This window comes from Xiphias gladius, chromosome 6, assembly GCF_016859285.1.
Source record: "Xiphias gladius isolate SHS-SW01 ecotype Sanya breed wild chromosome 6, ASM1685928v1, whole genome shotgun sequence".
Taxonomy (NCBI): Eukaryota; Metazoa; Chordata; class Actinopteri; order Istiophoriformes; family Xiphiidae; genus Xiphias; species Xiphias gladius.
In genome coordinates, this window is record NC_053405.1 from 24,302,260 (window position 1) to 24,318,941 (window position 16,682).

General features: G+C 39.2%; 2 protein-coding genes and 1 long non-coding RNA gene across 4 annotated transcripts; 1 reads left to right on the forward strand and 2 right to left on the reverse strand.

Annotated features, from left to right (window-relative positions):
- Positions 1-66: 66 nt before the first annotated feature.
- tmem45a (transmembrane protein 45a) lies at positions 67-3,515 on the reverse strand. The gene is made up of 3 exons (XM_040129709.1): positions 3,188-3,515; positions 501-708; positions 67-323 (listed from the first exon to the last, which is right to left on the reverse strand). Exons 2-3 carry the CDS (start codon positions 694-696, stop codon positions 94-96), a joined length of 426 nt encoding a protein of 141 aa, XP_039985643.1. The 5' UTR covers positions 697-708; positions 3,188-3,515; the 3' UTR covers positions 67-93.
- Positions 3,516-3,550: 35 nt separating this feature from the next.
- On the forward strand, positions 3,551-11,442 carry LOC120791327. Its single transcript, XR_005707621.1, has 5 exons — positions 3,551-3,686; positions 7,520-7,678; positions 7,809-7,986; positions 8,959-9,142; positions 11,062-11,442. It is a non-coding gene; the product is annotated as an uncharacterized LOC120791327 (long non-coding RNA).
- On the reverse strand, positions 7,603-13,284 carry lnp1 (leukemia NUP98 fusion partner 1). 2 transcript variants are annotated; one of them, XM_040129708.1, is made up of 4 exons: positions 12,733-13,284; positions 10,335-10,580; positions 9,417-9,512; positions 7,603-7,719 (listed from the first exon to the last, which is right to left on the reverse strand). In XM_040129708.1, the coding sequence occupies exons 1-4, from the start codon at positions 12,916-12,918 to the stop codon at positions 7,612-7,614; spliced, it is 636 nt and encodes a 211-aa protein (XP_039985642.1). In that variant the 5' UTR covers positions 12,919-13,284; the 3' UTR covers positions 7,603-7,611. The 2 variants fall into 2 exon arrangements, with proteins under 2 accessions (XP_039985642.1, XP_039985641.1); XM_040129707.1 differs by lacking the exon at positions 7,603-7,719 and adding an exon at positions 7,985-9,108.
- Positions 13,285-16,682: the final 3,398 nt, after the last annotated feature.

The window sequence follows — 16,682 nt, forward strand, 5'->3', positions numbered from 1 at the left end:
GCTTCTTGAGTACATCAGAACAAGGTTGGGAACCACTGATCTCAATAAATACAACATCAAAATGACGACTGGAAAACAAAAATGTCCTTTTTTTTAATTTATTTTTTTACCTTCATTAAAAAAAGCAATGGCCAGCATTAACCTATCCAGTGCCAGTGGGGCAGCCTCTGTGGTGTGGATAATCAGAGACACAGTCCCAGCCAAGCCAAAGAATAGGTACATGGTGGCATGTTGCCAGTTCATCAGATGTTCCCAGTGTTTCTCTGCAAAGTCATACAACTGCAGCCTCGGTCCATTGGCAGCAAACTGCTCTGCCAGCATCCCTGGAGAATATGGCAGGGGAAACACTCAGATCTCCTCTATCAAAGAGTGGATACTGTAAACACCTATGTTTTCATACTATAACTACATAGTATGGACTGCCATTAAAGATTTCATGCAGTTCATATCACTCACAGTCTTTTCTAAATGTTTTCTAAATGTATATAGAGACCTGTTACCAACAAAAGAGAAGAAGAGGATGACAGAGCTTTCGATGATCTCCAGGCGGCGCTGTGAGGCTCTGCTGGCCAGTCGAGTGGAACCTATGTTCTTGTTCCTGCGGGTTGTGTGCCAGAGCGAGTACTTTCCTGCCCACCAGATCCCAGCTACCAGGAAGAAGCTCCCGGGGAGTGCATGGCCCTTGAAGCTCCCCATGACTCACAAAACCTGAATCGTGGGAGGAAACAGATCTATTAGCAGGTGTTATGGATAATTTATCAAATCCTTAATTGCAAGGTTGTAATCAAGTGAAGAACTACCATTGCTGCTATCTTAATAATCTAAAAACCATATTTTCTACTTGCACTACATCAGAAAAGACTGATTTTTACTCAGCACAATTCAGGAATTCTTCTCAATATTGCCTCTATATTTTATCAGCAAGGACAGAATCTTGGTTTCCTCTAATTGCAGACAAGATAATTTCACCTCATATACACTTTGTCATTTTGTCACAAGTGTTCTTCCAGTAGTATGGGTGTTTACTGTATTTTTAGCACGGCTGGCACGAGTGAAGGAATAAGAAAAGGGGAGGGAAAAGTGCAGGAGTGCCTGCAATTTAGTTAAACAGCATAATCAGACATAATTAGTGTGTGTGTTGGCAACAGCCCTTCAACTGACCTTGGTAGAAGTGTGTCTAGACGTGGAAAGAAAGCTGTCAAAGCGTCAAAAGACTCGCACCTTTACTTTTAAACACGTGAACCTGTCTGCTTCACAGCACTGTGCAATGGAGCATTTTTTTCTGTTCTCTTCTGAGTTATACCACTGCTCACTCCGTGAACTGTCACTGATCGCATGCTCTCCTTAGTAATGATTAGCCACCATTTTCTCAACAATTAAAACTGCAAATGACTGATGTGTGCTGTTTTCTGTGGGTGCAGACCAGGCTGTTGTCCTCTGCAGTCTATTCCTACATTTGCTCAAGGGAACAAAGGTATGTCTAATAAAAGAAAGAATGATCAAAAACAAAAAGGCTACCATTTCAAAGTCAGTCAGAGGTTGTACCCTCTGTAATGCCTTGTGTACCTCCTCTTTGTTCCATTGTAAATATGAAATGAGAGTGGCCTTTATAAACCCGTTTGTCTTCAGTCCACATAGCAATGAACAATGCTTTGCGAACTGTGAGAGCAAAGCAGGAGAGAGCGGAGAGTAAGAATAACGTGCATGGCTGTACTTTCCCTTGTGATGGAGATGACAGACAACATTCTGCCCAGCACCAAAGGGAACCTTTTGAAAGAGGACACACAATACCAACAGATTGTTTCAGATGTTAAATTGAACTCATCTGGGTCAGACGGCCCTTTGACTGTGCATCCTCTTCAGATTTAGGAAAACACTTAAGTCACCATGGCAATCACTCCATCATGTCACTGGAGGGCTGCTGAAAGACCATCCAGTGTCTGGCTGATTTAATAAACAGCATCTTTGCTGTAGTGTTTCCAGATTCGGTGGTTCACACACAGCTTCATGCGAGGGATTTCAGTAAATATATACATGTATAAATAGATGTAGATATACGGCTAGTTACTCCTCGGATAAGTATTTTTAATCCAAAACATACATATGATCAGTTTATAAAGTATGATGTGGAGTTAAAAAAAAATCGGTCCCACCTTGACCAATTACAACATTATAGTACTGAATACATCTTAATGCATCAATAATAATGATCAAATCATATAATAATACTAGATTAACGGCCTATTTTGCATGAACACTTCTACTTTTGATACTTTAACTTGCTAATACTTGCACTTCATGTAAGTAACATTGTAAATGCAGAGCTTGTACTTGTTATGGAGTATTTGTATAAATGGCATTGACAAGTAAATGACAAGTAAATGAAACTGATCAGCCACACATTGGAACCATACACACTCTATATTATATATATATCTATATATATATAGATATATTTATAGATATATATACATACACACACCATTCAACCACTACATTAAAACCGGTATCTGGTTAATGTTAAGATTATAAAACCATTTATGAAACAACCTATGCAGTAAATTTGAAAGATTACCTATACGAAGAAACCTATAATCATTTGTAACTTATTCTCACAGTCCTGCATAAAATAATAACACTGAGATACACTGTGCTTTGTGAAATAATAATAATTCTATATTTTGGTCTATACTGTAGATCCTTTTTTAGGAGTTACTGCTCCAAAAGGGGATATAGATGTTGAGGCTATAAATAACTGACCTCACCTGTTTCAACCAAGAACTAGGCCTTTAAAACCAAAGTTACATCTTAAAGAAATTATATTCTAAGGAGTAAAGTTTATTTGCTCTGGAAGAACTGGCAGAAGCTGTTAAGTTCATGAATACATACCGCACAGCCTTAAATGCCTTACAAATTTGCCCTCTGAGGTCATGGTGTAAACAATCAGCATAAAGATGAGCTTTGTGGTTCAGTGAGCCTCTAAACGTTAACTGCAGACTTCAACCTAAAAGCTTCCTGTATAGACAGTTTTATGATTTTTTTGAGGTATAAAGGCAGCAAGTTTCTTTGAAAGTAGGGTCAGTGCTGTAGGTTACAGGCCGGGTTGTATATATGTAGCCTAAAGCCACTGTACAAGATACAGTAGCCTTGAACTCCTCCATAGTAGAAAGAAAAAGGGGGCTCTTACCCTAGTATTATGTTTGTTCTTTGTGGAGATAAAAAGTTGCTGGAAAACAATCAAAGCATCCTCATTTTGTCTTCATACAAGTCATTTTCCGGTGTAAAATAAAAGAGATTTTTTCCTCCGTTCTTCAGCAAAACATGAAGTGAACATCAGCTATCTCCTTCGGGCCTGAGATCCAGCAGCCTCCAGACCAGACTGGTCTCACAACCTTTTCTTTTTCTTCCCATTTTTCCGACCCTAAACAGTTTAGGGTTTTTGCTCCCCGATAAACCAGCCCATTGGATGACTGAGGCGAGCTGGCGTCATCAGTCCGTGCTGTAATTGGCTGAAATCCACGTCAGTCTCAGGTGTCCACGTGTGCACTTTCACTCCGCCTGTTTGTGCTCGGCTCAGTCCCGAACCGCTACTTTCCACCCAGCTGGACTGAGGCAGGCCAGGCCGGGGACAAGACCTGTTGCACGTAGACTACCAGATGGACGACTTCCTTATCTTCGGGATGGAGGTTTGGCCACTCAGCTGTAGGCGTTTCATTCCGACCAGACCGAGACAATCTGTGTTATGATTATAAAAGTGTAGAATGTCTGAAGTCTGAGCTGGACCCAAACTGTGAGAGTCGGGGTGTATGAAGCGAACAGCCAGAAAAAAGTCAACGGCAAACAAATTGGCCGTCGTTTTACAGCAAAACAATGAAACATTACTATAAAACTACTATTATAAAACAACCATTATAAAACAACCCTCTTACTTAAAACACAAACTTCAACGCTTAACATGTAAACAGTGGGTAAAAGTTATAGCTCGTAAGTACCTGACTCGCAGTTAAACAAAAATCTATTTGTCATCAAGATTGTAGGCAGGATTTTGGAAAACCTGAAGCCATGAGCCCACCCAACACATCCTCCGCCACCAAAAATCCAAAAAGTTATCCTTTTTTTTTTTTTTTTAGTTATTTAGATTTGTCATATTTCATGTATTCAGGTGATTGTTCATTTAAAGTTCTTGTGGGAAAATTATATTCCCATATTTCAAGCTTTCTCCACACTGTAGGCTTACAAATGTTGCCGCCTTATTCTATGTACTGTTTTGATGGCCTTAAAGGAATAGTTCGACCATCTGGGAAATACGCTCAGGGTACGATGAGACGTTTGATGTTACTCTCATATTTCTACAGTAAAGATGAAGTTACAGCCAGTAGCTAGTTAGCTTAGCTTAGCATAAAGACCAGAAACAGGAGGAAACAGCTAGCCTGGCTCCGACCAACCGTAGACGTTTCTGCCTACCAACCTCTCTAAAACTCTCTAATTCACACATTATATTCAAACTGAAGTGTAAAAGTGATAATTCGCAGTTTTACTGGGGATCGTGCTTAGTACTGTCTCTTGGTTCCAGCTACATATTTAGCATACAGACGTGTGTGATATCTATCTTCTCATCTGAGTCTTGGCAGGAAAAAAAAAATCATATATCCCAAAGTATTGATCTATTTCTATAAAGTAATCACATTTAACATATTGAGTCCAAAAATACTGGAATCAGCTTGAAATTCCCGCCAAGTTTTGGTTTTAACAGTAGAATGTAAACTCCTCCCAGGTTGCCAAAAGCCACCAAATATTTCAAAAATGTATATATAGTACTCACAGTATCTGCTTTATAATTAATACCATATTAAGCTTCTACATGTAAATCATAGTCACAGAACAGGAAGTATTGTTACAATTAAACAGGGAATTAGCCATTAGCCCTCATGACAGAGCATTGATATTGAGTTTGCTGACTTACTTACACACCTAAATGGATCGGTGCCATCACTAAATTTAGTTACACCTGTATTTTTACTGTCAAGTCAAAATGTCTGCCTTGAGAAGGATCTGTTATGGTTTTGCCATTTTTATCATGGGATTTGAAAAATGAATGTTAGTTGCAAGCAAAACAAACAAGGGTGTGTCACATCAGTTTGTCTTTATATAAGAATGCAAGACCAGAGCAGTCCCAGGGAAACAGTGCTGTGTGCCACCAGTTTGTTCTCAGGAAACCAGTGAACATAGCAGCCGGAGGCTGATGCTACTTCCGGGTTTGTCTGTATTGCATAAAGTCTTGGCAGTGTGAAGCTGGCTTTACACCACGATTTTCTTAATTTTTTTGGTCTCAGTAAAAATCTTTTTAAATGTAGGACAGCAACAAAATGTCTAATAGGTCACATATGAAAAACAGTCAAAAAACCAAAATTGTAGTCACAGAGAGGACAGCTAGTATACTGTAGCTTTAATAGATTCAAATAGGCATTTCCCATAAAGACAAGTAAATGAAATTGAGGGAAAAATGAATTGTATGTTCTTCACTTACATTTGTACTAATCCTAATAGGCTTTATCTACAGGGTACCAACAGATTAATTTTAGTTAGACATAAATACAAGCCAGATCACAGGAGATTACCAGGATTCACTATTTAGTGACTGAATTAAGGACTTCTAAATATATAGTATGAGTCAAATGAAATAAAAATAATGTAGTACTCAACAAGCTATACGTCGAAAGACAACTATTTATATATTTAAAACATAAAGTTATGTACATTCAGTCCGATTTTGTTGGATATATAGCACACGCTGTAAACTCTCATTTGGCAGTGCAGGACATAAAACACAACACAGATGCTTGAAAGCTCAACAGTATAGAGATGACAGTTGACCAGACATAGTGTACAAAATATTTCACATGCAAAACAATAGCATGGATAAGGCAGGAAGATGGAGCAAATGGAACACTGGGTATGACAGATAAGCTCACAGTTTCAGGGTTCAGAGTTCACTTTTGTAACTTCAGAGGAAAGATTATTAATAATAAGAAGATTAATGCTTCCACAACATTTTGTTTTGTCATCAACATGGACCAGGTCTGCAATGCTTTAAAAAAACTTGCCACATTTAGTTTGAATATGCAAATACTCAGAATATACTATTGATGTCAGTGTGCAACATTAACTTTTTTCTTGTCAGACAAAGGACAGGTGTAAAAATGGTTTAAGTTATTTATTTTTCAAAAGTAAAGGGAAACCTCAGTAACCATGAGCTGTCAGTTAAAAGTGTTGTATAATATGTGGATAATCTTCTCAAGATCTGTTTAAAGGAATAATTCGGCATTTTGGGAAATATGCTTACTAACTTTCTTGCTGAGGGTTAGACGAGAAGATCAATACCAATCTCATGTCTGTATGCTAAATATGAAGCTGGAGCCAACAGCTGGTTAGTTTAGCTTAGCATGAAGACTGGAAAAAGGGGGAACTGCTTCTGTCCAACGATGACAATGTCAGCCTACCAGCATCTCTAAAGATCACTAATTAAAACCTGACATCTCATTTGTTTAATCTGTACAAGAAACGAAGCGTAAAAATTTGGGTTGGGTGCTGGACTATTTCTTTGCTGGGACCAGTTGCCAGGCAACCAGCAGAGATTTGAGTTATTGGGGGATTTTGTTACCTTAGGACAAAGTTGGGCTAGCTGTTTCCCACTGTTTACAGTATTAAAGCTAAACTAAGCTAACGGCTGCTAGCTATAGCTTCATATTCAACAGACAGATATGACAAGCACTATTCATCTCGTAGGCTAATTCTCTAGCAAGAAAGTGAGTATGCATATTCCCAAAACTATTCCTTTAACCCAGCTGGCACTGGATGTCAATATTCTAACTTCAAACAGATGTTAAATTTTAGTTGGAAAATGAAAATCGGGTTGACATCAAAACCCAATGCTGGCTAATTGATGTTGTAACGTGAAGCAGACGTTTAGCAGACATTTGGTTTTGGTCACCATACCTCACGACTACAATGTCAGTATTCTATGTCAAGATGGAGTTGGAATGAAACGTTTGGAAGATGTTGGATTTTGGTTACTTAACAACACAACTTAAAACCAACAAAAAATCAACATCAGCTGTTGTCAGTATTCTAGGTCAAATTGATGTTGGCAATAGACGTTGTCCTGACATTGAATTTTGTTCGGGCAACGTCCCAACCTACATTCAACCAAATATCAACGTCTAACGGCGTTGGTGGCCAGCTGCGTGCCTGCTGGGAAGGTAAATGAGATGAGCAAAAATGCAAAAACAATAAGAATTTTTTTTGACACTGATGAAATCTGTACAAAAAGACAAAATCTATCTCATTTATATCATATATAGATAAACAGTGTAAGACCAAATTTAAATCTTTCTCTTATTAAGGGGCCTTTAACTTTCATGGAGTGCCCAGTGCCCTCCCTTGACAGAAGATGAGCTAAATTTAAGTATCTCTCTTAATGGCTATTTTGATGAAACCCTCATGCAGCATGTTGTCTCAGGTGTTCAAGCAGAAGGACTGAGGTGTGGTGGAGGTCTTGGCGTCAGCGGGACACATGGGCATGCTGTCATGGCAAGTGCAGGTGCAGGACCGTTATGGGACTGTGGTGCGGGACGATGACCAGTAGAGGGGCTTCAACATGGACACATGGACACGACATGTGGGACACGTCTGTTTCCTCCACAGCCACTGCTCCATGCACTGAAACACATTTTAAAACGCATTATTGTGTCTGGTTTTCACCCAGGCTGAATGTTTATGATTTCTGCTGGTATTGATTTCCCTCACAGATGCCTGGAGGTAATTTCCAACATGATGACAGCAAGCATATCTTCGACAGGATCAACACTGACCCGACCCTGAGCTGTGAGGACACTGTTGTCACATGTTTTACTCGATTGTTGAAGGAATGCAGTTATAAAAGTCTGGGTCCAAACAGATTTCACTGGTGGTGAAGTCACAAAGCAGGTAAAATCCAAAGTAAATACATTTAAAGTTGAGAATTTATATCCTTGGTTATTTATTGACTTTTGTTTTTCATTTCTGTCACAGCACAGAACACAGAATACAAACATCGAATTTGTATACCAAAAAACCCAAAAATACACATCACTTCATTAAAACAACTTCCAAGCAATCAAAATTACACATGTCGCCCTACAAGTCCTCAGACTCTAGAGTATAAAAAGTGACTGGAAACAGAAAAGAAGAGCATGCAACCAGCTCACAACAGCTGAGACACCTTATTAAATCTACTGTATGGGCCATATTAAACATAATTGGATCTTTTTTACTCTTCACACCGTTGAATTTATAGTGTGATGAATGTAACCACAAAGATATCAGCTAGAGTGTCACGCAGTAACAAGCTGGGAGTCATTAATGAACTAAAAACGTACCTATGAACTACTATGAAGCAGATATTTTTTACTGTACATCTCGTTTATAGCAGTGGTAATATATAGAGGCAAGTATTCTTTGCCAGTGTTAAAGTAATATATATTCCAATATGGCAGAAGGTAGATACAAGCTAATTCAAGCAGGAAACTTAAAGTACTGATAATTCCAAAACTCCTACATTAGTTTTGCCTAATGAAAATTTTAAACAATCCCAACAATCCAAGGCTTTTTCAGACATTTTAAATGCTTTTATTTACAAATTCTTACTTACGAATCCTCCTAAATTTGCATTTTGACACTGAGGAGAAAGAGACGTAACGCAGCTGACATAGCAATAGGGCCCACGGGGCAGTTTCACAGGATCAGGCACAGTCAAGGCCCTGAGATTTGAACACTTGAATCACTTGAATGCCACACCATATAGCAGTAAAATTACAGGAGACAGTCCCGATGTTTGGCCCATGGGTGCAAATCCTCCGTCCTCTCCTCCCAAAATGAGTCACCTCCTTCCACAGAATGATATCAGCGATGTCTCCGCAGGGAAAGTTGACGACGGGGTGTGTGCTGCTCCTTCTCCATGGAGATTGGTCCATCTGCCGACTTCCTCCTCTGATCCAAGGGTCTTCTCGCCTGACAGGATGCTGCTTCGCTGCTGCTGCAGGGCCAAGACTGCTCTAACCTCCGAGCTACCTTCAGCACCCACCAAACAGAGACATCGTAATCAGTAAGTGTCAAGTCCTCTTGCTCCTAGAAAGCTGTCAGTGTGCTCCATGCTTCCAGAGAGATATGTTTCAGGTGAAGGCGCACTGTCCACTCTTCATACAACTTCACATCATGCGTGTCCAGGAATGGCCCTCATGCACCATGGATATCTGATATCCGACATGCTGGGACTGGAGTGAATAAGTGGCAACTCCTTTGCAGCGGGAAGGTCAGGGCACTGGGAAACACAGTGTAGAGGAGACATGCATAGATGTGACTCGTAAAAGATTTTTTACCTCTTTGTGGAAGCGGTGTGTACAGTGCAGCTCTTGAACCCCTCCATTCATACGCATGTCCTCATGACAGATCAGGCACAACTTGTTGTTATCATTCTGTAAAAGAAAGAGTCAACTTTAATTTTCCACTCAACCTCTGATCAACATGAATTGTAATATTACAGTAAAAAAGTTTTTATAGTATTTTTGTCATAAACTTACAATATTAAAGCTGTCTTATTGCATTGTTGTCCTACAACATCAGTTCACTGTAAAACATTTGTGTATTTATTCTACAAAAGCCTAATGAGTTGGACTTGATAGTAAAGATCGAACATACAACTTTTTTTTGAAAGCTTTGTTGGATACGATGCACATTTAGCCACAGATTCCTCTCCAGAAATCCTCTAAATGATCTGAATAATGGCTAAGCAAATGATACATACGTTGTATGTCACAGTAAGTACAGAAAATATAGTCTACAGATATTGATGACAAATGTTGCAATTAACCTAAACCTTGCACTGTAGAGTTCAGGGACACTGAGCACTCAAATCAGAGAATGCAGGTTAATGACGGCAAAAAAAACACAAATTGTAATCTCTATGATTTTGAATTTTTTTTGAAGATTAAAAAAAAAGGGATTATTACAGTATATTAAATGCTAATACTAAATTACCCAAATGCAAAAAACTGATCGTTATCCAGACATTTAATCGAATGGGAAATATCTGAATAATATGAGCTTTTGAGACATGTCATGCAGTTCAAACCTGTCTGTGATCTTGTTACCACATTGAGGTAATACACCTTTTAATTCTCTGTAAGAGCTCCTTAATCTTTAAGAACTTCGCAATACCCTGTTAGTGAGAGACAGAGTGCACCAAACCTGATCAAACCTGCAGGTACCTGAAAAAAATGCATAGTCCTACCACTCACCAGAGACATGGTCCTCTTATCACGGACACAAAGTCTCTTCTCGAATGACTCTGTGAGCTCTGGGATCGTGGTGATGCGGTTCTCTGGGATGGCTGACTTTGGACGGCTGTTGTCGTCTGAGGAGGCACGACGAGCTCTTTGGTGCGGTCTGACCTCCCCCTTCTCCTCTCTTGTTTTGATGTGACTGGGAGAGGGCGCCATTGTCGCTGCATGGAGCTTGTTCAACTTCATGGCATCTAATTGTGACTGTGGATCACACAGAGAAGGAAGAAAAGTCTCATTACGCTTAACATAGCGATTCGTACCTGTCCACATCGATTTAAACTCAAAACACAATAGTGTCGTATTTCCATGTTTCCTATTATAGCTGAGAATGCGAATAGCACTCATGAGAACATTAAACCAGACAGACCACTCTGCTGAGCCTTTGACTGTGAATAGGGTTAATCAGTTACTCACTAATATCCTTAAGTAACATGTTAGCAAAGTACCCACCTAATTATAGTTTACCTTTTGACTCAGGCCAGTCAGTTCATTGATTATTCACACAACAGCGATAATCTGATAATCACACTTATATGTTGCAAAACAGGGGGTACAGTTACTGACCGTACCGTAGAGGGTAAAGGTTTTTTTCTTTTTTCTTTTTTTTTTTTTTGCTGTTGCAAGGTGAATATTCTGATCTGTGCTGCTCATTGATAATTTACTCCTGAATTGTCCTGTACAGTGCTGAACCACTGACTCTGGTGGTGTCCTTCTGGATGACTGTTTCCAAAAGGTAAGGCCTAATTGAGAACCCAAGACCAGACAAACCTTAGTGGCTTGAAGAATACACCGTATGGGAATGGCTCGGACATGAGGTGGAACAGAGCAACATTTAAGACCTGTCAGTTTCTCTGCAGGAAACCCAATCGTACTTTGTGTTGTGACAGTGCTGCACTTCCAAGCACAATATCCAAAAAAATAAAAAATAAAAAAAGGAATGCATTTGAATTCATAACCAAGGAGTGAGTAGGCTGCATTATATATCTATCTAAGGTATTATGGATTCATATTTGGGTCGTTTGGCTCATTTCTCCTGTGGATCACATGCTAAAGTTGGTTTGTTGGCAGAACCATTGAAAAGAAATTCAAATTTTCAATTAAGCTGCAGCTACCGGTGCTTTGTCTGACACCACGTAGCCAATCTATATGAGCACGTGTTGTCATGTCTCTTCCCAGCTGTTTTTGTTTCAGTTACACGTCATTAAACTCTGTGGATTTTCATTGATTCCTAAAGAATAAAAGTCAAGAATGCAAAAAAAATCAAAGTACAATAGCAACTCCAATCGTATGAAAATATGTCATCAGCACTGCCAGTTAAATCAGTGAAAAGTTTTACATTTGGCAACTCGAATGAAATCCGTCACATGCAGTTGCTTGGGCATCAAGAATCTTGATTATGCAGCATCATCTGAGGTAATTCAACTGCCAGAAAAACCATGAATTCCCCTGCACACACTCGCTCCATCTTAAGCAGCCATCTTGCTAAATTGGCCTCGAGGATACTAAGTACCTACTGTATGAGACACAAGTGTGCTGCTGTGAAGCTGCCAGTGACCTGTCTAAATGCGACACGTCTAAAGCTAACATGTACCTCACCGCAGGAACAGAGCACAGCCCAGACATGCAACGAGGTTTGCATTCGTTTGAAAACCTCCTGTCAAGCAAATGAGGCGGTGAACTCAGCTAGTGTAGAGACGTCAGCATGAGAATTCAGACACTGTTAGACCACACTCGTGCAAAGTAATACAGGACACTGAAGACAAGTTGTGAGTAATGAGAATGACTGACACCAGTATTGTTAGTCACAGCATTACAAATTCTGTACTTTGTAAGTTTTTTTTATGTCAGAAATTATGGACGTTACCAAATAACAGTACAGGAAGTTTAATAAACTCGAGCCTATCTGCGCGTCTGTCTGTGGGTGGTTTTGTCTTTGTGTGTTTTAGTGTGTGCTGAAGAAACATCATATACTTGTGTAGCAGCAGACGTTATTGATGTGAAATTGGTGGAGGCAAACACAGGTCGGGACTTTCTATTACTAAACAATACAACAGGCCTACATAGTCTGCATAGTGCTCATACCAGCGTGTGGGTTTTCCATGTCTGCAGAGTATATAATATACATGCGTTAATCTGCTGTCTTGTCTGACAAATTATACTGTAAATAAAATCATGCTTTCTTTATGGCTCAACCTTAGTCTTTGAATATACTGTACATAACTTTTATACCTTCTTCCAAAAAAAAACCCCAAAACATGACATTAAACACATGTAGCTGCTTTTTATATGTCAGTGCAAATACATATTGAACAAAGCCCCATGCATGCAGCCATTAGATGGTGGGGGTCCTTACCACAGTCGGGAGTGACGCTCTTCGATCAGCTTGTGTTTTTGCAGGTCTTCTGAAACTGCGTTTTCTGTCTCTGGGGTTTCCACCTTCTGCTCCGTGACCCCAGTAACTACTCATCCATTTTGTGAAGTTACCATCATCATCCTCATCATTGTCCATAATAAAGGCGGGCAAGAGCCTGAGAGACATGATGGAGTTGTACGGAGGAGCCTCCTGGTGCAGCAAGTCCCGGCACAACAGATGAAAGTGTGATCACAGCCCGGTGGTATGAAGGGTAAAGACAAAGCTGAGCTGACCTACTAAGCTTCTAACTGACTGGCTGCTCTACTACTCAACACTGTCCCGCAAGGCAAAGGTAACTTACTTGAATTAGATCACTCTGGTTCCTCTAGCACTGTTGCTGTAGTTGTGTTATTCTAGGAAGATCCAGAAATAAACTGGAGAGCTTTTGCTCAAGGCTTTAAATAAGTGAATCCCCTATAATCTATTTAACGTCGCTGGTAGAAAGTCAAAATGGAGGTGATAGGAATAAACAGGGAGGCAGGAGGCAGGGAGGAATGGCTAGTATTTTGGCACTGGGTGGCTGATTTGACCACTGCTTTTAATTTTTCCATTACAGTCATGGGCCTGGGGGTAGACAACTGAAACTCCAATTTCCCCATACTTTCCACTGGCTGAGTACATCAAACTTGTCAATAATTATGGAGTGCAGGCATCATGTATGACGTGCGCTCTGCGCTGTGAGCTTTGCACTTGTGTAATGCAGGACAGAGAGGGAAAATATCTTTTCATATTACACTGGGTACTACTGAATCATATTTTCTTCTCTCTTGTTTTTGTTTTTTGTTTTAAGACGTGCTTTTTAAAAAAAAAAAATATATATATTTAAAGTGCACTTTTCACATGAGAAATGCTACTCTGCAACACAAGTTAAAGCAAATAGAAATGCAACAGTTGCACAAACTTGTACAAAAACAATCAGAGTATTTTCTGTGGTCAGTTCACTCTTGACACAAAGCCATCAGCTGTATCAAATCAAATTTTGCATTTTGTTAATTCTACAATTTTACAAGAATTCAAGAGAAAAAAATATTATTACCAATATAAAATATGGAAGATGCGTTAGAGTCATATTGGAGTCTCCAGGTATTTATAGTGTTCATTGCAGCTCATGAAAGTGACATAAGAAAAAAAGACTGTAATGAATGTGCTCTTTAAAGTTACAGAATCCTCTTATCTCAGTTCTCTGACTTGTGTGGTCCTACAATTTTGTATATTTTTGTAAATATAAGAACACTTATTTTTCATGAATTATAACATTTGGATGCTGTATAAACTACTAAAGTAAATATTAGTTAATCACTTTTTAATAACGTTTAAGGTCAAAAACTTTGCAGTGCACTAGACATACTGTGAAGAGTTAAGAAACTGTACACAAGCAATAACAGTTTAAGGGAGTTGAACTATAGAAGCTGTCGTTTACACTTGAACATGAGCAAAACTTTCCTTCCAACTTTTACAAACTGAAGGGATCAAAATGCTGCTAATCACCTCGGAGGCCTGAGTCTCAGAGGAGAGGACTAATCCAGCCAGGAACTGTTTTGCGACATTCACACTGGTTTGTCATGTAACCTCAGATCTTGACTGAGAAGAAGATTACAGTAATCTGTTGTTCTTCCAAATATGGGAGGCGAGTAAAGTCACACCTGAACTCAAATGAGCACGAATAATAAAAAAAGACAATAAGTACTCTTTATATATGCCTACATCATACTAGATTATACAAACCTTCTGTGAAAATAATCCAATATTTTCAGTTATTGGAAAATAATTCAGTAATCAGATTACAGATCCAGATGGATTAGCCACATTAACATCTTTTGAGACACCTTTAAATTCTTTACAGTGATTTTACATTAAAACAAGAAGATCAAATTGCCCTGTGATACACAGTATGTAGAGAAGTGCAAACAAATGGAGGCGACACAATACTTAGGCTATATTTCAAATTTTGTTGGAGGGTTTGGAGAATCAAACTTGTGAATGAAGAGATTTAACATAGTTCCAACTTAACATAGTTTCTATTCTGCTGTGTTTCCCAAACATCTGCTTAATTCATTTTATATATATATATTAAGTATATAAAAGTATTACAAAAATACTTTCTAGAACCCAGATCTGCCATAGAAACAAAACAAAAACAATAACACTGTTTAAATTAAAATGTACCTGCATGAGTCACTGAAGTTAAACAGATTAAATGATCTAACTGGAATAATTGTGTGTAATTACTGTATGTCAGGTCATCTGTAAAGATTTACATTTCCAAATACCAGCTCCCTTCATCTTAACAGTTCCCAGCATTACAGGAGCAAAGACACATCTAAGTGGCTACAGGTTACCAAACATCTAGTGGCGGGGCTTAAACTAAGACAGGCTGTGCTGACAATAGCCGGCACATTTTACAGGAATAACAGACGGAGCCAGGAATAGCTAGAAGATCAAACATCCTTATTTTAACCTCTGTCAGTAGCCTTTTTTCAGCTAACACATACACACACGCACAGCACAAGGTTATTGTGTCTCATCACGTGTTGTAGCTTAGTGACAAAATTGATTTTAGTGGCTTTTCAAAACACGCTAGTGTGTCAGCGCAGAATTGATCATTTTGAGGGAATCAACATATTTTAAGCTACTCAACCTGGACAAATCAAAATATCCACATTTTTCACATATTTTATTCTTAAGTGCAGAAACTGTGCTTTTTAATTTGGTACAACTCCAAGAACAGAATGAAACAGTAGACACCTGACTGTGAACAGGTTACAAGTGAGTTGCACCATAATATCAAAGGTCTGTGTTACTGCAAGGACGAGGCTCTTTAAAACTGCTCAGTGCTGGTCACGGTTTGAGGACAGATGGCCCCGGGCGCAAATTGAGCAGTCCAGGCTCCAACACTGTCCAGACAGACCAGCACTAAGCTCTGAAATGGGGCAGAGAGTAGACTGAACCTGGCACAGATATAAACACAGAGACACGCAGTCAAACTAGTATGATAAATCCACATTGATCAGGATGGGGCTGGGGCTGGAAAAAACCCACACAATTTGAAAAGTAAATAGCCTTTACTATCGAAATGAATTACACTACGCTGCTGCACTGTCGATTTGTCCCAGCAGTAAGCATTTTCCACCATGTTCCTTTAACAATCAAGAATGTATCTTTGCAGGGGTTTACATACAGCATTTTTAATTCAAGTGGTTATTTACAAGAGTGGGCAGAGGCAGGGGTTCATTGAGAGAGTCAGCAGCACTGCCACCTGGTGGCTGCAGTTCCCCTGCACACAGACCAGTAACCACTTTTTGTCATTTTTCAAGATTCAAAAACATCATTAAAGTGGTACGATTTTTAATGAAATCATTTTGAATTTCCTGTTTTTCTTTCCACAAAGTTGTGCAAATCAAAATGCTTTTTCACCATTCACATCACAAAAGAAAACAGTGAAGTGAAGCAGTGAAGTCGCCTTTCGTGTAAAACCGGGAAACCATATTTCTAATAAAATAGGTAAAGTTAGTATTTAATCAATTGACTGCAAACTAAATTATAAACCTGGCGGAAGGTAGTATTCCAGGATAGGCCCACTGGTTTATTTCTATACATTGTGCATTTTATGATTAATATCTTTGTGACCAATCCAAGTTTCTCGTGTGTAAATACGGATACTCATATATGATGCGCATTTCAAATACATCTTTACACTGCTCACCACTGCACACTGCGACTTCAACTACCGTGCATCACTGACCCAGTCCCAGAGAACTACTAAAGTTGACTACTGTAAGCAGCCCTCGTCTGATCCTGATTTCTCTGGGCGCATTTAACCCCCTGCCTCTCAGTTGTTCTGACTTGATGTTTGGACTACAAAACCCCAGGGTCGTACTACAACTACACAC